The sequence below is a fragment of the Plasmodium malariae genome (assembly GCF_900090045.1).
Source record: "Plasmodium malariae genome assembly, chromosome: 14".
Classification (NCBI taxonomy): Eukaryota; Apicomplexa; class Aconoidasida; order Haemosporida; family Plasmodiidae; genus Plasmodium; species Plasmodium malariae.
The window spans coordinates 2,487,733-2,508,511 of record NC_041788.1 but is presented as its reverse complement, the minus strand read 5'-3'; the positions used below and the strand labels follow the sequence as shown (position 1 = coordinate 2,508,511).

The 20,779-nt window shown below is 30.3% G+C and overlaps 6 protein-coding genes across 6 annotated transcripts; 1 reads left to right on the top strand and 5 right to left on the bottom strand.

The window, feature by feature from the left end:
- Positions 1-242: 242 nt before the first annotated feature.
- Positions 243-2,414, bottom strand: PmUG01_14064000 (conserved Plasmodium protein, unknown function; the record flags this gene model as incomplete). Its single annotated transcript, XM_029008222.1, has 1 exon — positions 243-2,414. One exon carries the CDS (start codon positions 2,412-2,414, stop codon positions 243-245), a length of 2,172 nt encoding a protein of 723 aa, XP_028864533.1.
- A 415-nt stretch (positions 2,415-2,829) lies between these two features.
- PmUG01_14063900 (conserved Plasmodium protein, unknown function) lies at positions 2,830-3,522 on the bottom strand (the record flags this gene model as incomplete). The annotated part of the gene is made up of 3 exons (XM_029008220.1): positions 2,830-2,922; positions 3,106-3,198; positions 3,445-3,522. The coding sequence occupies 3 exons, from the start codon at positions 3,520-3,522 to the stop codon at positions 2,830-2,832; spliced, it is 264 nt and encodes an 87-aa protein (XP_028864532.1).
- A 796-nt stretch (positions 3,523-4,318) lies between these two features.
- On the top strand, positions 4,319-7,519 carry PmUG01_14063800 (conserved Plasmodium protein, unknown function; the record flags this gene model as incomplete). The annotated part of the gene is made up of 1 exon (XM_029008219.1): positions 4,319-7,519. The coding sequence occupies one exon, from the start codon at positions 4,319-4,321 to the stop codon at positions 7,517-7,519; it is 3,201 nt and encodes a 1,066-aa protein (XP_028864531.1).
- Positions 7,520-8,909: 1,390 nt separating this feature from the next.
- PmUG01_14063700 (T-complex protein 1 subunit gamma, putative) lies at positions 8,910-10,822 on the bottom strand (the record flags this gene model as incomplete). Its single annotated transcript, XM_029008218.1, has 2 exons — positions 8,910-10,454; positions 10,736-10,822. 2 exons carry the CDS (start codon positions 10,820-10,822, stop codon positions 8,910-8,912), a joined length of 1,632 nt encoding a protein of 543 aa, XP_028864530.1.
- Positions 10,823-14,017: 3,195 nt separating this feature from the next.
- On the bottom strand, positions 14,018-14,645 carry PmUG01_14063600 (macrophage migration inhibitory factor, putative; the record flags this gene model as incomplete). Its single annotated transcript, XM_029008217.1, has 2 exons — positions 14,018-14,289; positions 14,567-14,645. The coding sequence occupies 2 exons, from the start codon at positions 14,643-14,645 to the stop codon at positions 14,018-14,020; spliced, it is 351 nt and encodes a 116-aa protein (XP_028864529.1).
- A 1,464-nt stretch (positions 14,646-16,109) lies between these two features.
- On the bottom strand, positions 16,110-18,989 carry PmUG01_14063500 (conserved Plasmodium protein, unknown function; the record flags this gene model as incomplete). Its single annotated transcript, XM_029008216.1, has 1 exon — positions 16,110-18,989. One exon carries the CDS (start codon positions 18,987-18,989, stop codon positions 16,110-16,112), a length of 2,880 nt encoding a protein of 959 aa, XP_028864528.1.
- Between the last annotated feature and the right edge of the window lie 1,790 nt (positions 18,990-20,779).

Genomic DNA, 20,779 nt, shown 5'->3' with positions numbered 1-20,779 from the left:
CAGGTCATATTTAAGTCCCTATATTGGTGCAAAAAAAAAAAAAAAAAAAAAAAAAAAAAAATATATAGTTTTCTTTTAAAGGAGTTTGTTAAGCTGGTTGTTTCATGAAAGACTTTAACATGAACGATTAAGTAAGGGTATACATATCTAGGGGTATGTGTATGTTCTGGTATATTGTTTATGTATGTACACGCATATGCATATGCGCGCATAAGTGTCCGCTTCCTCACACGGGGGGGAAATCACGCCGGAGGGGCCTTCGATCGAAACAAGGATGCAGCAATTCTTTGTCTGAAGGAGGAAATATCATCCATTGGTTTTAAACAGTCCCAGTTAGAAGTTTCCTCATTTTTATTTTTATCTTTATCTTGATTAATATTATTTGATATAATTCTGTTATGTAATGTACCTATATTTTTTATTCCCTGTTGGATTTGTGTATTTACATTATCATATTTAACAATATCCTTTTGCTGACAACTACTAGCCCATTTTGTACATCCAGCATATCCCCCTGATGTGAGAGTTTGGCTACATGTCAACGTGTTAGTTTGGTTATATAAAACGCTTTTTATAGTGAAGTCCTTTTTTTTATTATCATAACATAACTCTCTGTTAACATAAATATACTTTTTATCATTTTTGAATGTGTCTTTTAACTCGCTTAGCAAATTGTAAATACATAAATCACTATCCTTTTCGTTGTTGTGCAAAGAAACATACTTTTCATCTTTATACATGAGTTTCTTTTCATTGTTTCCTTTATCCTGAAAGAATAATGGGTTGTTTGCAGCTGCAATTCTATTAGAGTATTTACCAGATGCATACTTGTTTCTTTTAGCATTGTGAAGTTCTTCATAGTTATCATCTTGTATATTACTTTGGACTTCCTTATGTGAATAATAGTACACTTCATATGTTGAAATTTTCCTTTTTTCATTATTTCGTATGGAAGAAGCAGTTTCGATTAACTGGTCTCCCATTATGTGCACATCTTTACCACAAGTTATGGGAGTGGATATAATATTTTCATTGCTCTGTTCGTTGGCATCATTTTTTTTTCCCCCACCTGAGGTGCTTACATTAAAGGTTTTTTCGGCTACTCTGTTTGCATCCACCCCATTTGCATCCCCCCCATTTGCATCTACTCCTTTTGCATCCACTCCTTTTTCATCCACCCTATTTGCATCCACTCCTTTTGCATCCACCCCATTTGCATCCACTCCTTTTGCATCTACTCCTTTTGCCTGCATCCCTTTGGCTACCCCCCTTTCAGCTATTTCCCTTCTTAATGATTTTAAGATGCTTAACGAGCTGCGCAATTTATGCTCTACTGTTTCATAAACATATTGACAATCCATACCATCGTGGACACAGTCATGTAACAATATTAAAGAGTCTATCACAAAAGAAATTATTGTTTCTTCATCCCTGGATGAATACTTCGAGTAGTCCTTTTGACTGACCCCCCTTAAGGGTAATAATTTTTTTTTTTTTTTTTTTATTACATTTATATATGAAGATAAGACTAAGTAGGTCTTTATTAAATAATATACTGATATTATGGTAAAAAGGAATAAGTGTAGAAAGCAAAATAAACGTCTTATCATCATTAATATTGTTATGATGCCATATGATTTAAAACATTGATGCAGAGAAAAAAGACAAAAATTAGTTTCATTTTCTCTCATCAGTTCATACTCTTTTAGGTATTTTGATTTGAATACATTCCTTATGTTTTTATAAAGACTTTTTTTTTTTTTTTTTTTTTTTTCTTCTTCTTCTTCATCTTCTTCCGAAACATCTCTTTTTAATTCAATCTCCATCAATACAACAAACAAATGAAAGTAAAATTTTTTCAAATGAAATAATTTTTTAATGCTCTTGTAAGTAGTACTGTATTGATTCGTACTAATGATGATATCATTTGACACCATAAAATAAAAAAATAAATTTTGCATAAAAAAAAAGTAAAACTTCAATATGGATTCTGCCATTTTATGTATTCTACAATATAAATCATCTATAAGGAATTCTAATTTTTCTTTATCCTGTTGATTATTCTCTGTATATGCTTGTATGTACAAGAGCTTTATTAATTCATTAAATCGTTGTATATTATTTTTGTACAGAAAAAGAAAAAAATTATTAAGTATATACTTAATGTATAACAAAATAACAACACAAAGGACTAGTTTTATCACATGATTGTACACTAATGTAAATGGAATAAAAAGAAAAAATAAGTTAAGCCATGAAAATTTGTGTAGTCTTGATATGCCATATGTTTGTTCATTCTTAACACTTTTTATGAGATCCATCATATTCCATTTCTCCTTGCAACTGCTATTTAGAATATTCATCTCGGCTATTAAATACGCACTCTGCACGTAACTATTATACAGGACGTTCATTACGGTGGACAACTGAACAGGTGCAATGCGAGATGAACAATGGGCGTGGGATATATGTATTTTACCACTTGGTTGATATTTTATTATTAGGGGAATTCAAGTGAACACAAGTATGCGTGCGTAAGTGTGTTAGGGTATGTACACCTCTTCACCTATGTATACCCCTTTACGTATGTCAACCTGCACACCTAAGTTCACAAATGCACAAATGAAAATTAATGAGCGCTTCTATATATTTTTTCCCGAAAAAAAGCAAAGCAGAAAAGACGCATATATTACAATTAATAGCATATGTATTCCTTAATAGCATATGTATTCCTTAATAGCATATGTATTCCTTAATAGCATATGTATTCCAAAAAAAAAAAAAAAAAAAGACTTCTACCAAAGAAGTGTTTATCAACTTTAGGTATTTCTAATTTGAAAAAATGCTTTTCGTTACACTCAAACGAGCATTCTCTAACTTAATGTATATGACCTCGTTCTCTTCACACATTCTGTAGTTGACCTAAAAAAAAAAAAAAAAAATAGTTTGCAATGAAACAGGACTGCACGCACTCCTGCCAAATATACACATTTACATACATATACATGCATGCATTTGTACATATATATATATATATACATATTTATGGCGAACGAAAAATGCATATTGGGTTCATTCCCCTTTATGTTCTTTTTAGTTATTTACTTTAGACATGTAAACAATTGGAAGGGCGAATAAGAATAAAGAGAATATGTTGAAAGAGAAGAAAGTTTTCCGGTCGTATTCAGCCATGTTAAACTGGTGAAAAAAAAGGGGGCATAACACATGAGTTATACATGATCATCCGCACATAAAGAGAATTTGCTAACGCGTAAAATGTACACGAGTAAAGTGAAAGAACAAGGAAATGGATCTAATCTTAAAAATGCAAAAATGCAAATTTCACACATAAGAAGTTCTTTTCAATTCTTTATACTTCATTTCACTACTTTTGAGTTCTTTACACTTGTTCCTTTTTTTTTTTTTTTTTTTTTTTTGGCTCACCCTTCTTATATTTCTGTTCACTGTAAAAGAAGAGGGAAGGGGAACGTACTTCATCATTGACACAGAGGCTTTACTCATTATTGAAAAAATAAGGAACTCTAAAAAGATTGAAGCTTCTTTAGGGTTTTTTATGAGAACGTTTCGTTTGACTAAGTAAATTGTGGAGGAGTCGATCTCGCATACATTTACTTATGTATGTACATTTGCAAACATTACAAACGTACAATCGCATATACATATATATATATATATATATATATATATATATATATGAACATGTATGTATATTTGTATGTGCCAATGTTTACATGTAGAGGGCGCGAAAAAAAAAAAAAAAATCATTAAATTATATTCTTCTACTTTTTTGATGATTATCAAGTCGGAAGTGGAAAACAAACTTGCAATACTGAACTATGTAAATTTTTTTTTGTTCAAAAAAGAACTAGGAAACTCGAAAAAAAAATAGAACAAAATAAAAATAAATGACAGGATTGTACGATACGCATACATGCGTGTACAATCATACATATACATTTATATATACATTTATATATACATAAATATATATACATAAATATATGTACATATATATATACATATATATATACATTTATATATACATATATATATACATTTATATATACATATATATATACATTTATATATACATATATATATACATTTATATATACATATATATATACATTTATATATACATAAATATATATACGTAAATATATATACATATATACGTATATGTTTATATATGTGTATTTTCATTCATTTGCACGGAAATCTTCTTACAAATGTACATCCGCTTGTATGGAATGTGAGCCCAAACATGAGTAGCTTCATTCGAACTGCTTAACAGAAAATGAAAAGGCATGTGCTAGTAGCCATTGCATTCTTTACACTGGCAAAGCTCACACTGATGCTTACATATAACTACGGAAAAATGAAAAATTATTTTAAAAGAGCTTTTTACATCTCGTCAATTGAAAAACAAAATACAAGGAATAATAATAATATTATGAACGTGACAATAATTAAAAAGAGAAGAAAACAATTTATTTTGTTGAAAAAGAAAAATGAAAATAATTTTTCAATAAACGTATGTACGTTACACAAAAAAAGGAAGGGAAGAAAGGGGGAGCAGCGTTTGTGCATGTTTAATGGCACATATAATGAGAGGGAAGCTAGTGATGTGAGTGAAGCTAGTGATGTGAGTGAAGCTAGTGATGTGAGTGAAGCTAGTGATGTGAGTGAAGCGAGTGATGTGAGTGAAGCTAATGGTGAGGGTCAAGCAAACAGTGAAGACATACTTAACAGTAGGGGCGAACCACATTATAAGAACAACTGTAGTAGTCATGTTACATGCCAAAATAGTAAAGACGTTGAGCTAAAAAATCAGTTAGACTCGGCTAGCTCCTCGGGGCATGATGATGGAGATGATATTGAAGGAGAGGAGGAAGATAAAGAAAAGAAAAGGAAAAAGGAAAAAAGAAACGAAGAAAGAATAGCAAGAAAAGTAGAAAATGAAAGAAGCGAAGGAAATGAAGGAAGCGAAGGAAATGAAGGAAGCGAAGGAAATGAAGGAAGCGAAGGAAACGAAGGAAACGAAGGAAACGAAGGAAACGAAGGAAGCAAAGGAAACGAAGGAGGAAAAGGAAAAAAACAAATCAGCAAAGTGATAAGCAAGAGTAAGGGAAAAAATGGATTAGGACCCAGTAACAGGGGGGAAGAAGATTCGGAATGGATTCACAGTACACCAGAAGAGAAAAATCAAAATAGTTTAGAACATAAGTTTGACGAAAGTAACAACATAGATGGAAAGAATGACATGATAAATGGATCAGAGGAGGATATGACAAAGCTAATGAAGAAGTATTTAAAAAACGATAAATTGCTAAATGATAATGAAAAATTGAAGGGATTAGATAAAGACAAAATGTTAGAAGAGTATAATAGATTAGTACAACTGATGAAGGAGAGTACCGACAGAAAGATGAGAGAATATAAAGAAAATGAAAAAAAAGACATATATGAATTAAATGAAAGGGTTATTAACAGTTCTCGTAAATTGAATCTTGACAAATTGAAGAAGGATATTGAGAAGTCTTTTACCACGAATGATACAATGGAAAGGAATATTCAAGAGTATATACGGTTATTCACTCAGGAGGGGGGTCCTTCGGATGTTGGGGGGAATGGAGATGCTAGAAGTGTTGGAACTGATGCAGATGTTGGAGGAGTAGGAAGTGTCAAGCATACCCCCCTCAACCCCACAACCACCGTAAACCCCAGTAGTGATGATTGCTCGAGCAGTGGAGTTTCCAGGAATTCGCCACTGAGCGAAGGAGAGGAAAAGAGTCTAGGTGAGTATGCAGGAACAGACACAGAATTTATAAAAGAGAAAGAAGAAGAAGAAAACAGAGAAATACTACGAAAAATATACAGAGGAGATTATAGTAATATAGATAAATTTAATTTTAAGTTTTCAAGAAAGGATTTTGACATGATGAAAAATATTGATGATAAGGAGAAGGATGTAAATGAAGAAGAAAAGAAATTGATCGATGGAATTTTTACCAAAATTTGTAAACAGGCATCGTACATTGATGAACTGAGGGAGAAGGAGACGAAACTCTTGCAATTATATGAACAATACAGGAAGGAAAATAAAATAGCGAGGGACGAGAATCTGGAAAATTTGAAGTACTACAATGCAAAGGTAGCGAGGGAGAGTAGGCATCCGGGGGGAGTAAGCGGGGAAGTCGATGAAGTCGGTGCAAGTGATAGAAATGGTTTAAGTGTGTCTAACTCATCTAATGTGCTTAACTCTTCCAACCCCTCTACTGATTCTAACAGTTGGAGAGGGGGCTCCACCGACGAGCTGATTAACAAGAGCATCTTCTTCAACCGAGTGTCAAACAAATTTGTTGAAATCAAAGAAGAAGAAATTAAAGAAATGAGCGAGATGCAGATAAGGGACGAGTTAAGAAAAAGGGGTTATCCAACATTCGGAACGTTCGAAGAAATAAAAATGAGATTATTAGATATAATGAAAATAAAAGAAAACAATTATTTCGATGTGAGAGAAATAATAAAGAATCCAGAAGAGCATGTATTATCCCATATCAAATTAGACAAATTAAAAGAAAATATAAAACAATATAAAGAACAAGAGAAATATGGTGATACTGAATCAAAGATCAAACAAGTAGATTCAGCAATAGAAATAAATAAATTTTTATATGATCCAGTTGATTATTTACGGATAGATACAACTAATAAATTTATTAAACAGAAAGAAATGGAAAATAATATAAAAGACAATGCAGATATTGCTAAATTACCAATAGTCAATGATTACAATTTTGATAAGGAAATATCTATGGCTGAAAAGTTGAAGAAGACGTTTAATTTTGAAAATGATCAGAGGTTACCTGACCAGATTAAACAGTGTGGTGATGATGAAAATGGACATAGCGGAAAAAACGATACAGTCGATACGAACGATGAAGAAGAGGAAAAGGAAGAGCAATGCAGAAGAGAAGTTCTAAAATATGGAGGGATGCAAGAAACCATTGAAGAGTTTCACATCAAACATAATTTATCATTAGATTTCTTGGGTGATTATATATGTAAATTTTCAAATTCACATATACAGGATGTTAATAAATATAGACATAAAACAAAAGAAGAAATAAAAAGGTTAGAGATGAACCAATTTGAATTTCTCATTTCAGAAAGTTCTATAAATAATAATTTTATTGTTTATAAATTTGTTGATACAAATGATTTAATAAAAAATTATCTCACTACTAAAAATATTGTTACACTTATTGAATACTCAAATATTGCTGACCCGGTTGATATAATCCATTATTACTCACCTGAAACGTTGTTTATGCTTAGTGAAGAGTATAACATTACCATTGATAAAGTTATCGATGCTTGTACTAAGTTGAACATTAAACTACCATACGGTGGAGATACACACTTAAATAAAAACTGCTTCAATTTGCTTACTTGTTATCTAAATAAGTACGAACAGCTTAGGAAGGACACGTAGAGAGGAATATGGCGGAGGCTCTTTATTAAAAATACCTATCGTTTGAAGCATACACAGAACAGGCATTCATGTGTATGCACGGGGTGGGAAGCATTACGGCATGCACACCGTTGTTATTATTTCTTCGCACTATCTTTCGGCGCCTCTCCATGTTCCCATTACTTCCTCTAGCATTTACATTAGCTTCATCTGTCTATCCATCTATCTATATATTTCTCTTTTTTTTTTTTTTTTTTTTTTTTTTTTTTGCATTGTTTCATTCCCTTTTTTTTTTTTTTTTTGTATGGGTACAAATTTTGTTTTTGTTAATTTGTTCAGTTTTCTTTTTTCAAAAGTTGGCTGTATCACATGGGTGCATTTCTGCCCGCCTGTGTGTTCGTTTGCCTGAACAGGTAGCTTTTAATGCTGCCTATGGGATTCATCTTTTCTTTTTTTGTAATACTTGTACATATCTTCATTACCCGTTCTATATGTGTTCACGGAGTTAATCTACAAGTAAATTTCATATTTGTTAAAACTGCGCACCGTTAAGCAGTATTGCACGTAACAGCAAACAGATGCACATTGCTTCGTACTATTCATACTACTATGTAACGCTATTTAATTATGACTAGTTTTTTCAAAAATATTTACTCTTTTAGCCTTCACAAATGCAGCACATGAAGTACAACAAAATTAACATACTGCACGTGATACATATTATAACTAAGATACAGGGTGAGGTAGGAAACATTCAACATTCCACGGGAGGCACACCCCCGTTTATAAATGGGGGAGGGAGGGAACAAAAAGGGATATGGAGAAAGGCATGAATATGTAAATGCGTATGAGCATAAAGTAATAAACAAACGCATAAATGGAAGCACAAATACGCGCGTAAATATAAGCATACATACACGCGAAGATGCATGCATGAGGGCATACAACGCAGATGAATAAGAAGCACTTTCTCGAACTGGTAGATGTATATACAGAGCTATGATTCTATAGTGAATTCTAACTAAGAGCTGAGCAGGCGTTACTGAATTGGGGCTACATCATCGATATTATTACACCGATATCACTACATCGATATCACTACACCGATATCACTACATCGATATCACTACATCGATATCACTACATCGATATCACTACACCGATTATCACTACACCGTTATCACTACACCGATATCACTACACCGTTATCACTACACCGATATCACTACACCGTTATCACTACACCGTTATCACTACACCGTTATCACTACACCGTTATCACTACACCGATATCACTACACCGATATCACTACACCGATATCACTACACCAATATCATCCATCGATAACAATAGAAGGATACTACTACACCAATCGAATGCTCTTTGAGTCTCTTCCCGCCGCCTCCATTTCTAATCGAACTCATTCTGAACGGGCTTCTGAATCTTATCCTCCTTTCCTATTCCGCTAACCACATCGTCAATTCGAAGAATCATGGCAGCAGCTTCAATTGCACTTTTGTATATTTGCTTCTTTACAGAAAGTAAATCCCAAATATTTTTTGTCGATACATCAATAATATCACCTGTAATACCATCTATTCCATACTTCTCTCCATCAATATTTTCATGTTTTATCCTTAACATGTTTATAGTCTTTACTACATTAGCTCCACTGTTTTGTGCTAAAATTTTTGGAATAATTTCAAGGGCTGTAGCAACTGCTTCTGTTATGCTTTTTCTTGAATCATCAAAATGGTTTGCTTCTTTAAGTAGATGTTGAGCAACTCGCATTTCTGTACATCCACCACCATATAATAATTTCCCTTCTATGATTATATTTTTAGCTACATTCATACCATCATGTAAATTCCTTTCTATTTCGTTTAACACATCTTTAGTTGATCCTCTAAGTAAAATAGTACATGCACGAGGATTTTCACATTCAACAAAAAAGGAATAGTAATCATCTCCAATTTTTTTAACTTCAAATAAACCACATTGTGTACCAATATCACTCTCAACAATTTCATCACATCTGTTAACAATTGTAGCACCACTAATCCTTTCTAATCTATTCAAATCTGTTTTTCTTACTCTCCTAATAACACTTATATTCTTTTTAACAAGAAAATGTTGAGCTAAATCAGATACACCTTTTTCTGTTATTACTACATCGCATTTACTATCAATTATATATTCACAAAACTTTTTAACTTCTATTTCTTCCTGTAAAAGTAATTGATTCCATGTATTTTCATCCAATATTTCTACGTTTGTTTGACTTTCTGCTTTTTTATATTCTAATGTGCAATCTAGTAATAATATACGTGGATTCTTAATATACCTTCTCATTTTTGGATGTGTAATATCTTTATTTATCATTACACCCTTTAGTACATAACTGTCTGTTATTTCTCCTCCAGGTATTTTTTCCACCTTTGCATATCTTTTTATATCTATTTCTTTTTTACCCATTATGTTTTCTATCTTAACACACTGAGTTGCTTCTAATGCTAATTTACTAATAATACTGTTATAACGACTAACAAATTTTGTACTTAAACATGAATCTATAGCTTTTAATAGATTCCCTTCATCATTTACATCTACCTCAATTGCAATTTCTTCTAAATATTTTAAACTACAATTTAAAGCATTCATATAACAATTTACTATAATTGTTGGATGTATCTTCTGCTTTAGAAATGCTTCCGCTATGTTTAGTAACTCACCTGATAATATCACTACCGATGTTGTTCCATCTCCTACTTCTTCATCCTGAGATCTACTTAATTCTATCAGCGATTTTGCTGCTGGGTGAGCTACATCCACTTCTCTTAAAATTGAATTGCCATCATTAGTTATTATTATTCCCCCCAACGGATCAAGCATCATTTTCAACATTGCCATAGGGCCTAGTGTTGTCTTCACAATTTCGCTAACTGCCCGACTCGCCTGAACAGGTCATCAAAATGGGCCACACAGAGGATGGCCATATTTGTAAATATTCAGTACCCATGTATATATGTAAAGAAGCACACGTACATATATATATATATATATATATATATATATATATATATATATGTGGAACAAATTTATTTTGCAGATGAGCATTTTGTATATGGATTCACGTACATGCAAGGGAACTCGCACGTGAGCAGTTCCATGCAATCGTATACTGCACGCGTTGACATCATGTGCCCCCTAAGAATTCAATCGCTTCTTTTGATTACCTGTATATTCGACAGCTGCGTTTTTCTTCCTTCCTCCCTCTTTGTGTTAGGCTTGAAAACCAAAACTGCTCCGGGGTTTTTCAACATCTGTTGGAAGTGAAGTGGCGTGAGGGGGTGTATTAATACGTATATAAAAACGTACATATGTTCATGCATACATACATATGTTCATACATACATACATATGTTCATACATACATACATATGTTCATACATACATACATATGTTCATACATACATACATACATATGTTCATACATACATACAAAAGTATAATCATAAACATACACTCATGCGCTTTGCTTCTTCACTTTTTCGTACTTTTTTTCCACTGCAAGCGATATAGTAATAGGATCTGTCCTTTTCTTCTCACTGTTTAAAAGGAAATCTTCGAAAGTCGACGGTTTTCCTTGCTTCGGTCAGGAATATATGTATATATATGTATGTATACTCAACTCTTTAACGCGCAACAAATGAAGGAAAATTTCATGTACACAAAAAATTCAAAATACAAAATGTAGAAGTCAACGAAAAAGGCTGCACAAAATGGGATAAAAGTTTATGAAATATAAGTAACAGTGGAATAATAATTATAAAAAAAAAAAAAAAAAAAAAAAAAGGGAAGAAAGAAAAAAAAGCATGTAATAAAACGCAAAAGGGGAATTTAAAAAATGTACATATATAAATATGCATATACATATACATATACATATATATATATATATATACAAATGGAGAAAAAAAAAAAGAATTTATAATATAAATACACCAAAAAACATTGTACTTATATTCTTTTATAAAGTACTTTCATACCACATAAGATAAACGAGTTATTTTTTTTTTTCTACAGAGTTATTTGAACGGGGGTTTCAAATATAAGGTTACTCTTACTATTGCTGATGTTACTGCTATTACTATTATTAATATTATTATAATTATTATTTTTATTTTATTATTTTTTTTTTATTTATTATTTTTTTTATTTATTATTTTTTTTATTTATTATTTTTTTTATTTTTTTTTGTTTTTTTTCATTTTTTATTTGTTTATTTTTTTTTTATTTTTTTGTATGATTTCATATATTGTTGATAGCTTAGTGTACCACTTCAATATTATTTGTTACAAGCTTAAAAGCTTAAAGCTTTTATTTATGTATTGCTAATTTTTTTTTAATTTATTACTGATTTTTTTCGTTAATTGCAAATTTTTTTTGCTAATTAATTGCTTGTTTTTTTCTTATTTTTTTGCTCCTTATATGTTCATTGTTTGTTCATTTAATTCTGCCATTTCTCTTCATGTTAAGAAGCCCAAAGTGATAGATAGCCCTTCTTTTTATGAACAGAAAAGAGAAAAAAGTTTACACATATATATGAACAACTGTGCCCGGACGCCTGTACACATGCTCGCCATATATTAAAGGCACTGATGTTAAACAGAAAGGTGTGATAGGCATAAATGGGTATACATATACGCCCATACATACATACATAGGTACATACATACATAGGTACATACATACATAGGTACATACATACATAGGTACATACATACATAAGTACATACATACATAGGTACATACATACATAGGTACATACATACATAGGTACATACATACATAGGTACATACATACATAGGTACATACATACATAGGTACATACATACATAGGTACATACATACATAGGTACATACATACATAGGTACATCTATACATACACACATATATTATATATTTATATATATATACATTTCATAAAAGTTAAAAAAGAATAATATTTCAAAAAATGGTGGAAATTAAAAAGAATAAACCATTTTAAAAATAAGGACTGATAGCACGTGATAATTAAGTGTACAAAGGAGTAGTATGTCCAAGGGGATAATGCTTGTGTAGAAATAAATTGATAGAGTAATATAAAAATAATGATGTATCTACAATAGTGGATTGTTGTTATGCATTTATACTTATGTGTGCTACGAAAAGTGGGACCTATGGCACTGCGAGATTTTTGATATTCCTCAAATTTAAAGAGGCTATTTTTGTTTTGTTATAATTACGCATAAATATGTATATACATGTTCATATATATATATGCATGTATATATGCATATTTTTATGCGCATATGTGTTATCACAGAAAGTGTACTTCTAACTTTTGTGTTGTCCGTTGTTATACCACTAAATCGTTAACTCTTAAGAGAAAAATATGGTACCGATTACTGCAAAACGCATTTATGATGTGCATGTTATAGGAATCATTATGCAGCATATTAAATCTTTTTGTATTTAGCAAAATAGTAAAAATAAGGGGATTAATTTTTAAAAGACGCTTAACAGTATTACTAAATAGCCCTTATTTGACGTACCATTTTTAAGCTTCAACAAGGTTGTTAAAGAGGAATTCTATTAAAATGAAAAAGAAAAAAAATAATAATATAATGAAAATAATATGTAAAAAAAAAAAAAAAAAAAAAAAAATTTTATGAACGTTTCATATATTTTGTAAATAATTTTTTAAAATAAAATGTCCTGTTCAGAAATTTCTCGATAATTTGGCACAATAATATATTAAAAAAAAAAAAAAAAAAAAAAAAAAGTAACACTTATATGGCTATCTTGTAAATATTTCTGTTAAACTAAATAATTTCCCCCCTTGCTTAACATTAAAAATTGATGTAAAATTGTATGAACAGTTCATAAAATTTAACCGTTCACAAAATGAGATTGCGCACTAAACGAAATTATCCAAAATTTAATTTTGTAGAATAAAATTAAAAGGTGCTTAACATTATTTATTAAAAAATTTATAATTCTGTTTTTAGGTTACAGTTAAAATCTTCGTTTCCTTGATATAATTGTATGTATGTATGTATGTATGTATATATACGTATATATTATGTATATAAATAAAAAAAGGAAAAAAAATCAATTTATGCCTGTCTCTTAAATCTTCAGTATAAGATATATACACATGTATTAATAATGCGATTGTTTACACAATAATGTAACACACTTTTATATAAAGAAAAATCTCATTTTATATGCAATTAGATGGTAGCTGGTCGATTAACATTTGTTAATAAAAGGACGTTTTAGAAAATGTGACATTTCACGTATTGTATGAACGCGTGCATAAAGTATATCCGTACTGCTGTGTATATATATATATATATATATATGCACATACATACTGTATATATATACACATACATAGGTTACGTATATATATGCACAGTCACGTGAGCATTATGTTCAAAAATTGAGGAAATAAGGAATGAAATCATTTCAGCCAAATAGAGATCCACTGTATGCGAAATTTTGAGCTGAACAATCCCTGAATTCAATGTACACTCTCCTCGATTTTACATTTAACGTGTTCATAAGAATTTTTGTAATTTTATCAGCTAAAGTTGAATTATTTGACCTATTAATTCCTCCAATGCTTGTTAACCTAACAAAACAATATTCTTCATTCGTGCCAGCAAATCTTAAGTTTTTCTGATAGTCATAATTGCTCATAATATAAGACACAGGTTTTCCCAATACATCCGATATCACTAAAAAGAGAAAATAAATCAATGTTATTATTTGCTGTAGTTTTAATAACCACATATTTCGTTATTATTCATTTTTGAACATGTATAAAATATGCTTTAAAAGGAGAGAATAAAAACTTAGTATGTTATTATTAACACTATATTGGGGTTAATGTTTACTATTTGGCATAATTGTGTTGTACGAAATGTTCTAAAATTGACATGCACATGTACATGTACGTACATATGTATACACGTATGTATGGATTTTCATTACGAAATTTTCTTTTATTAGTACCCCTTTCTATTTGAGATAATACATTTTGCGCATTATCATCGGCTATACTTATATTTGTTATCAACTCGCAGCAAGGCATTTGGAAGGGTATTTCAAATTTGAAAACTTGATGAAAGGTTTTTATAAAATAAGAAAAAAAAAAAAAAATATTTTTTTAATTTTTAGGAAGATTAAAGTTTCTCTACAAATGTAAACATAAACTAAAGCATATAAACTTAAACATAAATATAAGCATAAGCATAAGCATAAGCATAAATGTAAATATAAATATAATAATAAATATAAAAATAAATGGAAAAATAAATATAAAAATAAATGGAAAAATAAATATAAAAAGTATTAATCACAGTAGTTTATTATATAAGTATAATAACTAAATGGGGGGTAAAAAAAATTTTTTTTTTTTTTTTTTTTTGATTGCATAAATGTATATAATAGCAATGTAAATGTATAGCTATTTTGTTAAAAGGTGAGCATTCCATGGATTATACTTAACTATGTACATATATTCACATACATAATGTATATAATTTTGTATTCTTCTCACTTCAGTGCGTTACATAAATGTTATGTACATATAAAAGTATATATACCATACCTGTTTTCACGCACACGTATAAATTATATAAGCATTGTATGCACTTTTTGTTCATGCTGTTATTTGCCCTCTATTTTGTTCAAATATGCTTATACATATTTCAGTACAAAAAAATAAAAATAAATAAAAGATTAGGTATTCTAATGCAGAAAGAATGACATAACGTTGTAACAATGTAGTATTGTCATATTGAGCTTAAAAAAATAGTAGGGTTTCAATATACAAATATGCAAACTGGTAAAGTAGGAAAAACACGAAATATACAAAGCACAATAATAAAAATATTATATTACATATACGTTTATATACTCGTAAAACAGAGGGTATGTTACATTTTTTTTTTTTTTTATTCCTATAGGTACGTAGAGGAAATCATAACTTGAGTATTAAATTTATATAATTCTTTATTTGTGTACATATTTAAAATTAAAAAAGAAACAAAGGATATTATATTTATAAAAACGGTACCAAAATTTTTTTGGATAATTTTAAATGTTTGGACAGTGTTGCGTAGTGGGGGGGGGGGTTACTTAAGTGTCATAGTGACCCTCCATATAAAATTATTTAAAAACAACAAAAAAAAAAAATAAAAAAAAAAAAAATAATAATAATAAAATAAAATATTAAAATAAAAAATAAAAAATAAAAATAAATAAATAAAATAGAAAAGTAAAAATAGATAAATAACGTAAAAATAAATAAATGAAATAAATTAAACGGAAATGAAAGCTGCGAGGGGGACAAAGGTTACGCATAAACCGGAACACTCGTGTACATGGTATAACGAAGCTGAAGACGTATATTTATGTCTTACGTATTTTATGCACATGTATGGAGAATCATTATCATGTGTGAACATGTACCAACACGTATGAAGAAGGAACAGCACGTGTGGACATGCCCCCACACGTATGAACATACTTCAACGTGCAATCGTCCAAGTCGTCATGCGAGGTCTAAATTGTTTTCTTGGAAGGAGTGGTAATAATTATCTTGTGCACTGTTTATGTTGTAAGGGGTATGTACACTTTTGGGTAAAAATGCTTCTGATGGTTCACCATAAATATGATTGAAGGTAGCTTTGTAATTTCCATTTAAATATAAGCAAATTTTTTCTTTAAATGAAACGTAGTACTGATTAATTATATTAGTGAAGGCTGATAGGTAGACAAAAAAGGTAATGAACAATAAAAATAGGAAAAAGCTAGTTGAAGCATAACTATAATGATTTGAACTGTCATCATCATCATCATCCTCCTCCTCCTTTTCTTCTTCACTATTTGTACTTGTAGTAGTAGTAGTATTGATAGTATGATCTGCGTCTACTGTACCCTTAGTGATGTTGCCTTGACTTTTTAAGATGCCTCCACTTGTTGAACTTGTTGAGTTAGACGTATCATCATTTTGAGTTGTTAATGTTTTAAATAAATTAAAAGAATTCTGTAAAAGATGACTATTGTTTATGTTGTCCTTGTCTAACATGGAATTATTTTGTTTATAATTTGAACCTATATCAAAAAGTTTTGCACTTAAATTTTCTCCTGGCATTATATTTGCAGAATCATAATTCGTCTTTTCCTTTTTCCCATCCTTCATAAATATGATATCAACGAAATTTCTCTTCTTCAGCTCCGCTGTGATATCACCCACATGCTTTTCATCACGAACGTTATTGGCACTATCACTTCCTGTACTGCCGCTTGTACTGCCGCTTGTACTTCCGCTTGTACTGCCGCTTGTACTTCCGCTTGTACTTCCGCTTGTACTGCCACTTGTACTTCCGCTTGTACTGCCACTTGTACCAGCGCTGTACTTATCCTTCAATGTGAAATCATGGAAAGCGGAGGGATGTTTGTCAAACTTTACATTATCCTTTTCAAAGTTATGCATGTACTGTTTATAATTCGGTTTCTTGTTTAGCACCTGTCCATCCTTCTGAACACAACCACCACTCACATTGTCGAGGCTAGAGTTTTTACATTTGTAAATGCATTTTTCCAAATGTTTGTAGTCATTAACTGAAAGGGGTTTTTTTTTAAAATCATGTTGTTCTTCTTCTCCTTTGTCATTCGAGATGGTTTTAAAGCAATTACTTAAACATCCTTTAAAAGCAACTAACGGATAGCAATCAACATTCTCGTCAAATTGGTGTTCTGTATTTAAAAGAGAAAGAAATTTTACATCATCGACATTTTTATTTTCCTTATAGTAATTCTTTACTTTATTCATTAGATTATCATTTGAATAGTCTATTTTCATTTTTGTGTTAGATTCACTGTTCGAGTAATTCCATTTTTTATTTTCATCATTTAATGCAAAATCATTATGACCAAAGGTACCATACAGATTGAATAAAGATTTCTTTTCTTTTTTCCTTCCATCATCAGTGCTATAACTTTTTTCCAAATTTGCATTATCAGTTTCCACATTGTCACTATTCATATCTTTCTTTTTTTCTTTCCCCTTCAATAAATTAAAGAGGGAGAAAGATTTTTCTATTCCTTTTCCATCTCCTTCGTTTTGATTATTCATTGTATCATCCTTCTTTTTCGTTTCCTCTTGGTGTATCTTTATATATTGTTGAGATTTGTCCTTTTCCCCTTCACCTTGTTTTTTATGTGTAAAGGAGAACCACGGAACGCTACTTACATTACTTCCTCCATTATTGTTACTACCCTTCCCTTGTTCGGAGTTCCCCTCAGCATTCCCACTCCTCTTTGAAAAGAAGTTAAGTGAGAACCCCTTTGCCTCTTCCTCTTCCTGTTGAATACTTCTACCTGTACTACTATCATTGTCCTTGCTGCCCTTTCCGCCCTCCTTTTTTTCCAAATGATCCTGTTCTCCCATATGACTAAAGTAGTTTGTGAACGACCACGTCTTATCCTCCTTATTAGATGTGTCAACCTTAATTCTCTTACCATCATTCTTTTCATTTTCTTTCATACCAAAGAAAGCATGTAATTGACTTTTATCTTCTTTAATAAAACTTTCAGATGCATTTCCCTTTTTATCAGCATTGGTAAAAAAACTAAATGGGTTCATTCTGTTCCCTTTTTTTGCTTCATCCCCTTGGTCTTCATATTTCATCTCGTTCTTTTTTCCCTCATTTGTACCTTTACTGTAGAGATATTTAAACATACCTTTCTTTTCCTCATTCTTATTATCACTGTTAGAAAAATAAGGAAAAGCTGCTCCCACATTAGCAGCAGTAGCTTTAGCATCAACGGAGGACATAATAGAAGATGCATCACTACTGTCCTTACCTATAACCTTTTTGTTCCCCTTCTGTTCATTAGAAGAAAATTGAAAAGGCGTAGAAAAAAGCATTTTGTGTTGAGGAGTTCCCCTTAATTTATTTAATTGCTCTTTGCTAATACGATCAATTTGACCTAATTCTTCACTGATGGTATTCTTAATAAGATTACTCCAATAAGTGGTATTCTTTGTTATATCCTCTTTTATATTAGTTGCTTGCTTAGCTATATCTATCGAACTTTTTACAAATCCTTCTTTCATTTCTTTTACATTATCATTAATTAGTTTTAAATCTTTTTTAATCTTATCTTCATTATATAATATATTTTTTATTGAACTAAATAAAGACTGAAACATCCCACCTGTTGACTTATTTTCATCATCTTTGTTATTCTTCCCATAGAGTCCAAAAGAAGAAAATCCATCATTTGTATTACTTTTATTTTTTTTATCATTTACCGAAGCGTATTTTATATTAACATCTTTTAGAAAACAATATATATCCTCAGTTAACAGTAGAAATGGGAATAAAAGGTACACAAGAATCATAAGATTGTTCTGCACGTTCATAATGTTTGTCGTTTTTCAAGAAAAAAAAAAGGAAAAAAATGCCCCGATAAATTATATCTTATGTTTATGCCGCAGCTTAGCTGTGATAGCACATTTTAGTTGTTAACAAGGAGCCAGTGCCAAGCAGCAAAGATAAAGGATAATGAATAAAGGATGAAGGAGTGAAAGCTTTTCAGTTTTTCTTTTCCCTGTTCCCTTTTCCCTTTTCCTTTCTCCTTTGCTTAAAACTGTGGAGGGCTATCTAACTGCGAGGTGAAACAATAAGGATTTCACTGCGGGAAATAAAGTAAAATGGTTGCAGTAGTGTAGTTCCAAATTAACTATACTTAGAAAAAAAAAAAAGATGGGATAAAGTAATATATAATATAATACAACATAATACATTAATACATAGGTGATGATAATTTCAGAAGAGGAAGTAAATTCGAAATAGCTAAACTTCGAACACGCCTCTTCTAAAAAAATATGATAAATATTTGCTAAATATTTGCTAAAAATTTGGTGTGTAACATTATAGACACTATATGCAGTACGTGGTGTGTATCGTGCAGATTTATAGGATGAAACGAAAAATTTTGTGCATACGGCAGTGTTTTATACAGTATGGCAGAGTTAGCATCTTTTGCTACATGGCTACACTGCTCTTTTGTTAGTGTATACTATTATGTACTATTATATACTGTATATACTGTATATACTGTATATACTGTATATACTGTTTATACTGTTTATACTGTATACACTATTATATACTATTATGTACTATTATATACTGTTTATACTGTTTATACTGTAATATACTGTTTATACTATATTATGCTGTATTATACTGTTTGCACTGTATTGTATATATTTTTTTTTAATTACTTTGCAGCTATTCCGCTTTCCTATTTTTTCGCTTATTTTGGAAAAATATAGAAAAATGGAATAAAGTATATATAGAAAATTTCCTATTTTTAGCATTCAGTCCCACTCGCATTTCCATTTAAGTGGTAGACTTCCTTTTTAATCACTGCAGTTTCACTTGGTGTGTATATTCATTACACTTTTTTATTTCTTCTTTTGATTATTATTTCACTTGCCATTTCGCTCTTTTTTTTTTTTTTTTTTTTTGTCCACTTTTTAGTCTTTCTTTTTTTTTTTTTTTTTTTTTTTTTTGTACATTCACATTTCATTAATTTTGTTTTTTCCTTTTTTTACGGAAAGTAAAAGGAAAACCTTATGGGCAAAAAATGGACGAACGGGATGTACTATGTATTTACGTTTATGCGTACATATTTATGTATGTTCGTATTTACGTGTGTATGTATTTTATTGCAGTTATAATTATAAAAAATAAGATAAAAAGGGTAAAATGGAAAAAAAAATAAAACATAATAAAAAATAAAATATAAATTGTAAAGATAAAAAACGTTAAAATGGTAAAAACGTAAAAATGGTAAATACGTAAAAATGGTAAATACGTAAAAATGGTAAATACGTAAAAATGGTAAATACGTAAAAATGGTAAATACGCAAAATTGGTAAATTGGTAAATTGGCAAAATGGCAAAATTGATAAATTGGCAAAATGGCAAAATGGCAAAATGGTAAAATGGTAAAATGGTAAAAAAATTAAAAACACCAAACCTATAAAACAATTTTTAATTTTGTAAATTTGAATTATCACATTAGCACAGCGAACAAAACGAAGCGAATAAACTACGATAAAAATAGCATCATAAAAAAGGAATATTATGCCATCATTTAGCAGTATTGCCATGCATGTGTGTACACGTGTACGTGTGTATA